This window comes from Osmia bicornis, chromosome 12, assembly GCF_907164935.1.
Source record: "Osmia bicornis bicornis chromosome 12, iOsmBic2.1, whole genome shotgun sequence".
Lineage (NCBI taxonomy): Eukaryota > Metazoa > Arthropoda > Insecta > Hymenoptera > Megachilidae > Osmia > Osmia bicornis.
In genome coordinates, this window is record NC_060227.1 from 1,953,525 (window position 1) to 1,964,799 (window position 11,275).

The 11,275-nt window shown below is 39.5% G+C and overlaps 3 protein-coding genes across 7 annotated transcripts; 2 read left to right on the forward strand and 1 right to left on the reverse strand.

Annotated features, from left to right (window-relative positions):
- Positions 1 to 103: 103 nt before the first annotated feature.
- On the forward strand, positions 104 to 9,113 carry LOC114879370 (leucine-rich repeat-containing protein 15-like). 4 transcript variants are annotated; one of them, XM_029194234.2, is made up of 6 exons: positions 111 to 220; positions 643 to 838; positions 935 to 1,093; positions 1,186 to 1,264; positions 4,433 to 4,825; positions 5,587 to 9,113. In XM_029194234.2, the coding sequence occupies exons 5-6, from the start codon at positions 4,452 to 4,454 to the stop codon at positions 7,229 to 7,231; spliced, it is 2,019 nt and encodes a 672-aa protein (XP_029050067.1). In that variant the 5' UTR covers positions 111 to 220; positions 643 to 838; positions 935 to 1,093; positions 1,186 to 1,264; positions 4,433 to 4,451; the 3' UTR covers positions 7,232 to 9,113. The 4 variants fall into 4 exon arrangements, with proteins under 4 accessions (XP_046144157.1, XP_029050067.1, XP_029050068.1 ...); XM_046288201.1 differs by having other exon boundaries at positions 104 to 220; positions 818 to 838; positions 935 to 1,264; XM_029194235.2 differs by lacking the exons at positions 643 to 838; positions 935 to 1,093; positions 1,186 to 1,264 and having other exon boundaries at positions 118 to 220.
- An 89-nt stretch (positions 9,114 to 9,202) lies between these two features.
- Positions 9,203 to 10,015, forward strand: LOC114879375 (DNA-directed RNA polymerase III subunit RPC9). The gene is made up of 3 exons (XM_029194247.2): positions 9,203 to 9,365; positions 9,452 to 9,722; positions 9,791 to 10,015. Exons 1-3 carry the CDS (start codon positions 9,358 to 9,360, stop codon positions 9,896 to 9,898), a joined length of 387 nt encoding a protein of 128 aa, XP_029050080.1. The 5' UTR covers positions 9,203 to 9,357; the 3' UTR covers positions 9,899 to 10,015.
- Positions 9,918 to 11,117, reverse strand: LOC114879374 (density-regulated protein homolog). Of its 2 annotated transcripts, none has more exons than XM_029194245.2 (5): positions 10,824 to 11,117; positions 10,639 to 10,723; positions 10,379 to 10,561; positions 10,159 to 10,298; positions 9,918 to 10,082 (listed from the first exon to the last, which is right to left on the reverse strand). In XM_029194245.2, the coding sequence occupies exons 1-5, from the start codon at positions 10,923 to 10,925 to the stop codon at positions 10,038 to 10,040; spliced, it is 555 nt and encodes a 184-aa protein (XP_029050078.1). In that variant the 5' UTR covers positions 10,926 to 11,117; the 3' UTR covers positions 9,918 to 10,037. The 2 variants fall into 2 exon arrangements, with proteins under 2 accessions (XP_029050078.1, XP_029050079.1); XM_029194246.2 differs by having other exon boundaries at positions 10,379 to 10,558; positions 10,824 to 11,113.
- Between the last annotated feature and the right edge of the window lie 158 nt (positions 11,118 to 11,275).

Genomic DNA, 11,275 nt, shown 5'->3' on the forward strand with positions numbered 1-11,275 from the left:
TTTACGCATTAATTAGATCTTCAGATTAGCGTATCTTCAATTTAAATATTCTTACGAAAGCAATTGAGAACGCTAGTGCGCATGCGCCATCATGTCGCCGGTGCTACTTCACTGTTAATCGTTATTCCCCGGTGTTTTATGTTGCAAGTGTTATTTATGCGAATAATAAGTTCAAATCAACTGTGATTAACAAAAAAAGAAGTGGAGATCACAAGGCAAGGTACGCATTCGATAAAACGAAAAACAGTTTTTGCATATACGTGCATGATACACACGTTCTCACGTGACAAGAGGTATGAATGCGAAGTTATTACGATCAATTCTTTCGTTTCTTTTTCAACGTTTGTTATTGCGTTTACAGTATATCTTATATCATGTATAGTAAGACCGCGAGACATTGTTAATTATTTCAAGATATTTCTATAGTTTGAAAATATTAAACCTGTTAGATATGCGCAGTTAATGAATAATCAATAAACACGTGTCGGATATGACACATCCAATATGATTATCATGCTATCAAATACATATATTCAAATAGGATATCTAGAAAGGAAAAGATAATATCATATTTCTTTGTTAACCTTAAAATACCCATATACCCATTAATACCGATTAATTTTATCAACAAATATGTTTTAGTTTGACGTATTTTTAAAAAGGGTTAGTTGAACTGCGCATGAGCATGAAGTGTATACATTTTCAAGATTCCTATTTTGAACCCTTAATTTTTCCTGAGTGAATGAAGCACATAATACACGAATGAAGAGTGAATTATTAAACTAACGAACAGATTGTGTGTTTGTTAATCAACGAGGAGACGAACAGTCAACAACAGGTAAATTTAATTTTTCGAATAAAGAGGTTAGAAAACCTCGGATCAAAACAGATCAGATTTTTTTTCACATTTACTTTTTGTTAACGGATAACGAAGCCGTACATATGTACAAAGAGGGGGATGTTGCGTGTACATACAAGGCATACATACTCTAGCACGATCATATGTGAAAACGAAAAAGGAGGGAGAGAAACATAACACCCCGAGAAGACGCGCAACGCAAGCAAATACGACGCAGAAAGAACGAGAGTGCGCGTCAGTAGGTTTTACCCTGACCTCGGTCAGCCAGACACGGTTTAATTTAACCGGGTCTCAGCAAACTCACAGTTCAATCTATCTTTGTCCAGTGACACGTACGAAACATCGCGACGCTCGCGATTTAACCTCATTCAGATCTGTGGAAGGAAGGATACACCATTTCCCGTGGTACGTAGAGTAAATTTTCAGTTAATAGGTCGAATTCTAAATACACCGCCGTGAATAGCGGTATTCGCGATTCCGATCAACTCGTACGCAAACCAAAGTTTTGTGGCGAATCGTTGAAATTCTTCGCGTCGCCGGGACCGCAAATTTTTTATTCAATGAATATTCATCCGACACGGCTCTCTGTGAACTCCACGTAAACGTGTATTTGCGTTTTTAATACGATTTTCTGCATAGAATTTCCACAGTGCTTCAAGGTTTAACTTCATGAATTGGTAATATTGAAGAGGAACGAAATACACGTATCAAGCATGTAGCGTGATTGTATCATTTTACGAAGAAAGTAAATACGTGCGGTGATTTAAAGTAATAATTACCGAAAGTTTGCTGTTCTATTATCTTTGGCTCCTGCGTCGTCATTCGATTCGCGATGAGCCATTATCTCAGATGATAAAATAATTTGTACGTATTCATTGATAAATGAATATATCTGTTGTTCATAAGGTGAAAAATGGCTTAATTTAACTTTAACAGATTATTTACATTTTTAATCATACATGATCACAAGATATTTAAACTTCCCTTAGGTAAACATTGAATACATTATATCTATAAAAAGATACTTTCCATGCGGACACGACCTGTCCAGAAAGAACAGGAATTACAAGTTGCAAGAGGAGTACCATGTCGTCGTTTACATAATCGTGTCTCATGCGAAGAGATTAGAGTGCAAGCATAGCGTATCTTGATCACGGGGTACGTGATCGACGACGTGTTACCGACTCGGATAAAAAAAAAAGATCGTCTTGCGAAACTCCGGCCTTGATGAACTTCTGGCAAAAAGAAGAACCGGATCATTCCTTTTAAAAGCAGTCAGATTTTCTCATAGATTCAGCTTCGAAGAGTTCTCTCTCCACCCTCGGTGTTCGAAATACCGAGGGCGAAAGCTGGCGTACATAAAGATGACGATATTTGGAAAAAAGTATGAATGTCTCCGCCCGAAGTCTGAATGCAAATGATTCGATCCCCTCTGCATGCATCGTTGCCATTGGAAATGGGGGAAAGGAAGGTTTTCTGGCTCGAATGGAATATCAAAAACGAAAGATCCGCGGCGCCAAAGGCGAGGAGACAGCGGGAAATACAACGAGGAATCGAAAGGAGAGAAATACTCTTTCGTTCCTTTGGGGGATGGTAATGGACCCAGCCGACGGGGAATCGTACGCGGAAAGCTGAAGAAACGAGAGCAGCGGAGCGTGCGATGCGTATCGTTCTGGCGGAAAGCCTTCCCGAAGTTGACTACTGGCCAGAGGCGTCACTTTTCTTTGTACGCGACCCCGTTGGCCAGCACGAAAACTTCCACGAATGTTATTCACTGCCGTAATGAAGACAATTGTGCTCGGAATTGAATGCGTCGAAATTACTTCCATTAAACCCTCGCGTTTGATCGGTGGTCCGACGATAATGGATTGACATATACGTTTGTAGGAATCACGGCCAGGTTTCCACTATGTTATTGAAAGTTGAAACCTTCGTAGTATAATTCTAATAACGAAATTATATAATGTATTATGATAGATAATCTCTTCGGAGTTTGTTTCTTCTTTCAAGAGGAACGTTACCGCTCGAACAGGCGCGCCGTTTAAACTTGCGTCTAGTGCAATGGACAACGAATGCGACGATAACAGTTTCAAATGAAAAGGACATTTTAAATGCCGCTTCGGTCCGTCGTTAGAAAAAGAGAAGATACCTGAAAACAAGAGGAGAGAACAACGAAGAACGCTTTACGGAAACGATTAACGATTCTAGCTCAACGACCTGTGGCGCCGTGTATTGTTGCACAAAATTACCGACCGCCAATTGCGAAGACCGTTCCTAACTGACAATTGCTCCACTTGCTTTAAACCATTAGTACTCGCCGGTTATCTTGTTGGTAATACACTACAATGAGCATCGTCGTCGTAACTAGACGAAGTAAACGCCCGACGGTGGTGTTTTCTCTCATTCGTTGCATCGTATTCAATCGCAATTTGTATACTTCACGTGACGAGGCTACTAAAGCAATTGTTCATTGGCTCGTTTACTCATTAACTACTCGTCGATAATGGTCACGCCGGTGTTCGTAATTTGACCTTCAATTAAATTAGAAAATGAGCGTTTTTGTTCAAGTTTCAGCTGTAACTTGTTTACGTCTGAAATGTCACGTACGCGTTTCTTGTTCCATAAATATGGAGTGACTTTTAGACAGAATGAAAAACATTTTATAGGACAAGTCAAATGTAGAATTTGTTAGATATAGGGACTAGAAGAATCATTTGGATCACTCTGTTCTATCAATAATTAGATTAACATTAGATTGCCGGACAAATAGATTCGTCAAAATAGGTATAGCACATTTTGGGAGGGGAAGGAATTCATAATTCTATTAAAAACCAACATGTGTTTTAAAAAAATTATTTAAGTTTTTCTATATATATATATATATATATCAATAAGATTAACTCGCTCCGGCAATCTCGTGTTAAACATTTGCCGATTGTAAAAGAATCCATATATTCATGAATGATAAGCAGAAGCGTATCGCACATAATTTTGAGGTCTGTTAATATCGTGCGTAAACTGTTGACGCGACATTTGACACGAATTTTTTTATCTTCAAGATAATACGACTAGAGATGGTAAAATAAAAATCTAGAATATACGTACTGCTATTTTTAATCGCACGTGCCGTCTGGTCAGACACTTACGTTGCAATAATCATAAGCTAAGCAATGATACTGGTGTTAAAGATATTTGCATACGTATACTACTACGCTGCCATCCGCTTCGTGGATGACATACTAGAACAAAGCGATTGATTTGTAGTAAAAGTAACTTTAACAGAGTTGGGATACAATGTAGCAATTGAAAGTAGTGTTTAATTGTTGATAATGTGGCGGAACACGAATTGCTGTGACCATTTCTGTGACAATTCCTCAAGGACACCACTGATCTCTGATTTTATCGGCTTGCAAAGAATGGTCAAAATTGATAATCTAGATTTTGAGCTAAAAAGTCACAAAAATCCATCAGTCGTTTAATAGCGGAGCCTCACTCCATGATTAATGATTGTAAATAGATTTTTCTGTCTACGTGTAAAATTGAAATTCTGATCCATGCAATGTTCTTTTCCAGATATCGAACGCAGCCCAAGATGCTAGGGCTGCTGTTACTAGTGGCACTTGGGGCATCGACGCTCGCTTATAACGGCGAACTGGTGGAGCAGGAGTGCCCCGTGGACTGCCATTGCCATTATTTTCGCGTCAACTGGGTGACCGACTGTTCCGAAAGCAATTTGACCAGCATCCCTTACGAGGAGCTTAGCCCTAATGTCTACATTCTCGATATGAATGGTAACAACATCGTGCAGGTCGGTCCGTTTCCCCATGCGATCAAGCTGAGACGTCTCCAGGTGGCGCATAACAGATTGACCGAACTGAAATACGAATCTTTCGCCGGATTAACTTATCTATTGGAAGCGGATTTCTCGTACAACGCGATCACTCATGTCGATCCGGAGGCATTCAGGTGAGGAAGCTCTCGGATATATCTCTGATTGCACTTTGATAAATACTGATAGGCAGACTGATAACGTGAAAGATAGAAAAGAAAGGAAGACCTTTCTTCGAAGAAAGAAAGAGAAGAAAAATAAGTTATACTGCCATAAATCCGGACAGTGCCGGTTTTAGCAATATTGGCTCCCATTGAGGAGCTCAAAATTTTTAAGAAAAAAAGACAAGGTATTAATATAAAACGATGAATCTGTAGTTAGATTGTAAAAATTGTTAATATAAATATAATGAATAAATATTAGGGACACCGGCGCTCTCTATAGATCTAGCGCCCTGGGCGATTGCCCGACCGCGCCCCACCCTAACGCCGGCCCTGGATCCGGAAATGGTTAGTTCCTGAGTTATTAAAGTTTTTGTGCCACAATTCTTGATAAATGGATAGGTAGAGGTGGACCAATTGCTTGGCCTCCATGCTCGCCAGATTTAAACCCATTGGACTTCTTTCTGTGGGGTTCTTTAGTGTATTCGTCTGCAATAGATTATGACCGAATTGTGGCAGCTTTTCAGATACGCGCCATGCCAGGAATTTGGGGGCGTGTTCGGTAGGTGGACACAAGAATTGTGGCACAAAAATTTGAATAACTCAGAAACTAATCATTATAACTATCTTCTCTAAGCATTAGAAACCTATTCCTAAAATTTTGCCCACCATTTACGAAACACCCTGTAGAATTCAAAGAATTTTATACAATAATCATGTGCTTGATCTTTCAACAGGGATAATCCAGGTTTCATTACCCTGGAACTGCAGCACAACCCGTTGGAAGAGGTGAAGGGTTACTTTTTAAATTCTCGCACCCTGCTGTACCTTGATTTGAATTCCTGCGGTATCCGCCAGCTGAATACGCAATTTTTCCACCACACGTCGAACCTGAACAAGCTCGACCTGTCCCACAACCCGCTCGGTAGCATAGAACCTGGCCCGTTCGATCATCTGATCAGTTTGGAGTACCTGAAGCTGAACGCGTGCAACCTGACCCACATATCCTCGGACGCGTTTGCTCATTTGGAAAATTTACGCGAGCTGGAGATGGCGGAGAACGATCTGCGTTCGTTAAGCTGGACGAACGTGTTGGCCCCGTTGGTCCGACTGGAATACCTGAACATCAGAAACACCGGTATCACAAACTTGCCAGGCGACGCCTTCGCTAAAAACCTGTATCTCCGACAGCTAGTGTTGGCGGATAATGAATTATGGCATTTGGACGTGGGGAATACTTTGGGCCACAATCTGCACAGTCTTCAATCGTTGGATCTCTCGAATTGCAACCTGCAGGATCGTTTGTCAGAGGAAGCGTTCAGAAACTCGAGCAAATTGCGCGTGCTGAACCTCAGCGGTAACCCAATGTTCGCTGCTGACCTAACCGTCGTCCTACGCCACTTGCCGAAGCTTCACAAACTTTCATTAAGCAACTGCAGCCTGCGACGTCTGCCGAACGCGTTCCACGTGTTCGAGCACCTGGAGGAACTCGATATATCTCACAATCCTCTGTCGGATGCTTTCGTCAGTCTCTTGAACCCGCTCGAGTCGTTGGAATACTTAGACATGTCCTACTGTGACCTGGGTTACGTTGGAAACAAGACCTTCTCTCACATGACGTCTCTGAAGAGACTGATCCTCTCTGGAAATAAATTGCACACTCTCGAAGAGGGATTGTTCGCGAATCTGACGAGATTGGAGAGTCTAGAATTGAACAACTGCGATTTGAAGATTCCCGTCGATCCAAAGGTGTTCGGCGATCGTACGAGTACGGATATAATCGAGCTGAAGCTCAGTGGAAATCCATTGGAGGTACCAGAGGATGGCGCTCTCCTTCCCGAACAATTATCCAATCTAGAGATCCTCGATCTTAGCAATTGCAACCTGGTGCATCTGAACGAGAATCTGTTCGAGAGAACGAAGAACATCACCCAGTTGAACCTATCCGGTAACAACATATCCGGCGCTGAGAATCTGGCATGCTTGAAGAAGCTGCGCGCGTTGGAGCATCTGCAACTCAGCAACAACAATCTCACCAGCGTCGCTCCGAAAGTGTTCAGATCGAATCCCCGTCTACTGAGCGTGAACCTCCTAGGGAATCCGTTCGTCTGCAACTGCACGATCGCCGACATGTGGAACTGGGCGGTACAGATCAAGAACGACCTCCACGTGTTGGTAGGCAGCCAACCGGCCAACTTCGAGACCGGTGCAGCGAAATTAAGGAAGAGCCTGACCTGCACTTACGACGAGGAAACCCATCGCAAGGTCTTGGAGAAAGCGCGCGAGAGCGGTGATCAGCGTAGACTTAGAAAGGGTGACCTCATTCCCACTCGTACCTGGGCGAAATACGTTCGCGAGTCGAATTGCGGTCGTAGTTCATGATATAAGGTATACAGATTTCAACATCCGATACTGAACGTCTATAACGACAAGCCGCGTAGACTGAGAGCCGATCTTTAAACGCGTCTTGTCGATGACGAAGCGTACCATCCCGCATACAAAACACATACAGCATACAGGTACACGCGACTCGCTCCGCGATATTATCGGAGCGTAACTTCATTAAAATATCCCGGCATTCAAAACATATGTGTATACCCTTCCTTCGATAGCTATACGATTTTATTTTTGTAGTAGAGATTACGATTTGGCGGTAGTACGCGCACGCTAAACATCGGGATGTTGAAATATTTTGTAACTTCGATTAACGGTTAAGGACACGCGATCCATCGGGTTCTGTTTGTTTTGTTGGAACCGAAGTAATCTATTCTGAGCGAATCATTATCTTCGTAGAATCTATGGCGACGTCGCGCGTCCGGCTATCGTACGTGTTTCATTGTAATCAATCATTTTCATCCGCTTATGTTTATAAAACATTTGTATCATCGTGTAACGAAACGCTTAGATGCTCGAATGAAATTCGAGAATAGAATTTACAGTCTCTCGGATGGTTAACGCGTTGATTGTAACGGAAGGTGCTACGTTTTCAATGCTCGTCGGAACAATCAAAGATTAATGAATGTAAATCAACCTGATTCATACTCCGTCGACGTTTCTACATTTTGAGAATGTTAAAATGATGTTCAAATGTTTTCGTTCTTAAAACGCAGATTCGAGCTGTTCAGGTTGAAGATTTTTCATTGTTCCGACGACGATAGCTCCGTATTTTCAATTAATCTCGTTAATTTACCTCGTCGACGAAATCAGTGCTATTCTCTTTCGCTCGGGAAAGCGCTCGTTCGCGCAAACATTCGGATACTAAAATTTAACGGAGTATGCAAACAGACGCGACGTTCTTGATTGTAATTGACGACGGTAGAACAAGGCTAGACGAGAGAGAAGAGACTGGGAAATTTACGTTAACGGTTGTCTTTAGATTCGCTGCTTCTCGCGTCCATGACGAAGTTTATGAAGTTACCGAAAGTTGGACCTTCGTCGTACCTAACTGAATGTAGATTTAACGTTAAAACGAACATGGAGTCGCGTTAATTCTCACAAGCGTGTGCTCGTGGTTAACAAAGAAACTTGCTCGCATGCTCGTGTATACATTGTACCCGTTATTTTTGTTATTACATATATACGAGCATGCGTTAACATTAAGTTATGGACGTCGCCAGGTATATCCTTCTCCCTAAAAACTCATTAGTTCAAATTATTAATCCTTCACTGAGTAGAGATTAATCCTTCACTTTTTTATTTGTATTTCACAATTTTATTCATGTGATATACTTACATACTCTTTAAGGATCTAATTAATCTCACTCTATTACATTGTTACCAGTAAAGGATAGCTACTCTTATTATATTTACAAATTCTTCATCGTTTATTCGTTGTACTAGGTATATTTATTGGGTTCGAACGTTTATATATATTTATTAAGTCTAAAGCATTTTTTGTTACTTCACTAATTAGCGATATGAGCGATAAAATTAGGTTTGCTTTTTATGTATCTAAGAATGAGATTCTGTATCTCCATTTTTCAACCAGAAAGTGTTCTCTGGCGGTGTTCATGTATAAATTAGGATACCCTTATGGTACTTTGATTTTCATTCTTGGACTATGCCGGGTTAGACAGTTTTTTATTTTTATGTTCGCAGTACATGTACGTTGTGTTTCTTGAAAGTACGGGTAGGTGAATCGGATTTTCAGTTTCTTTGTCACTGTTAGGGGAAACATGAATTAGATCAAGTGCCGATACGATTTCACTACATTCATGAAATGTATAAGACTGTATTTAATAAAGGAGTCATTTTTCTTGGTAAATTGAGCAAAGTGAATAATAAGCTCGATTGAAAAATCGCTTGTGAAAATAATTAATCGTGCCTAGTCGTACGACGTCGGTTTCGCGCCATTTTGATTCAAACAAAATGGAGCGAAACAAGGACGGACGTCAAAGTGCGAGAAAGAGGCTTATGCCAATACAGAGGGAGCCGCTTTCCATTCGCTTTCGACGTCGTTTCTATTCATTTCTATTATAAGATAACCAAATTGTAATGAAGTATTTAATATGGAAGTGTAAGTGCCTCTTTGTTTTTTTTTTATATTCATAGCAATTTTATTAATTAGAAATTGATTATAAATAATTCAAAATTTTATTTCAGTCTTAAAGAATGTTCAGCATATTTAAGCAATTATGAAGTTTTGGATATTTTGCAAAACATAAAGGCAAATAAAAAACAAAAAATGAAACAAAACCAGCTAGCAACAATAACTTATCAAACTGTAAGATATTTAGAAGAGACTCCGTGCAAGAATCAATCACCTGAAAAAATAAAAAATTTTTTGAAAGCAACGGAGCCTTTTAAGTTAACAAAATGTGAAAAACTAACTCTTTTAAATTTATGTCCTAAAACACCACTGGAAATTCAATTGGTAATTTACTGACGATAAAAAAGTATAACATTAGACGGTATAATTGAATGTATATTGTGCTTTTGTAGATTGTGGAGGACAGCGAAGACCGTTTGACGGAAGAAGAAGTAATGTCCCTGCTTCAGGTAGTGGCAACTTATTTAGGTGACGATCAGTTGGATGACAAAGATGGGTAACATGTTCTTGCACTGTAACTTTACACTTCTTAAAACAATTTATATGATATGTACATATTATATGTTATGTACATTTTATTTGTAATAAACGGAAATAGAAATAGGTATAATATTAAATATAGCAGGTAAAATTGGCCCATTATCTTTTCTGATCTCCAAGATCATCTATAGAATCTTCATCGATCTGAAAACACATTAAATTGTGAAAATTGTATTTTTGCTTTTTTATCCCCATTCAGAACAACAGCTATTACCCTTACCTGTGGCCACTTATCTGGAATTACTTCAAACAAGTCATCTTTTACGTCTCCTTGTATAACTATCTCATCATCTCCTGTTACGCTTGAGCCACATGCAAAGTAATAACCAAAAAATTTGGCAGCTACTTTTAAATCTATATCTGAGAATTAAAAGCGAACCTTTGATTTAATAGCTGTGGGATTCGTTTTAGAAAAATAAATTCTAGTAAATGAGTATTACCAAAAGTACTAAGACCAGTTACAACTGTGACCGATTTCTTTTTTCCTCTAGGTGCTCTAGATACAGTTACTAATTTTGGAACATCTTCCTTTTTCTTTGTTTTGAGCATACCTTTACCGCCACGTTTCTGTCGTTTCTTTTCATCTTCGCCTCCACCTGCCTCCGTGGTATTATCTTCCACTTCTCGTTACATGAAATCATATAAAAAATGACAATATCTTGGCTCGTATAAAACTTCTATAAACGAATAATATAATTACCCAATTTAACTTTCTCAAATTCTGTTGGTAAATTTCTTTCTAGCCATTGCTTACATTTTTCATATTCTGGATAATATTCACAGTACTGTGACATAAATGGTGTTGATGATGTTCAAAGAATCCAAATACTTACACATTGTCGTACAACAGAAATTTGAAATATCGATTGTCTGATGTTGTCTTACCTCGATAGGAAGAGAACAATTTCCACAATATTGTACTTGAATCGGATAAGTGACATTAGAATCCGGTCCGAGACGCAAGTCTGGTTGTTCTTCTGCCGACATTCTTAGACGCTTAACCTTACTTTCTTATATATTACTTTATCTTAAAATCTTAATTGTTTCTTTAATTTATTCAACTCAGTCTTACGTCTTTCAGTACAGTATCTCTTTATCGTCCTGTAATATATCTTGTAAATGAGATACAAACTGTTACCTATTCAAATGTATACTGCATAGGTTAAAAATCCGTTACCTAGTAAGTTTCGTTCTATCGTGTCCTAAATATCCCTGATATTTAACAATCGTTACCAACCTGAAGGTGCCACAATAAGAGCCAACTTCAGAACGAACTTTATCATCTGATACATCGGCATCGACCAATTACAAACGCTCACCGGATAGCAAGGGGTGGA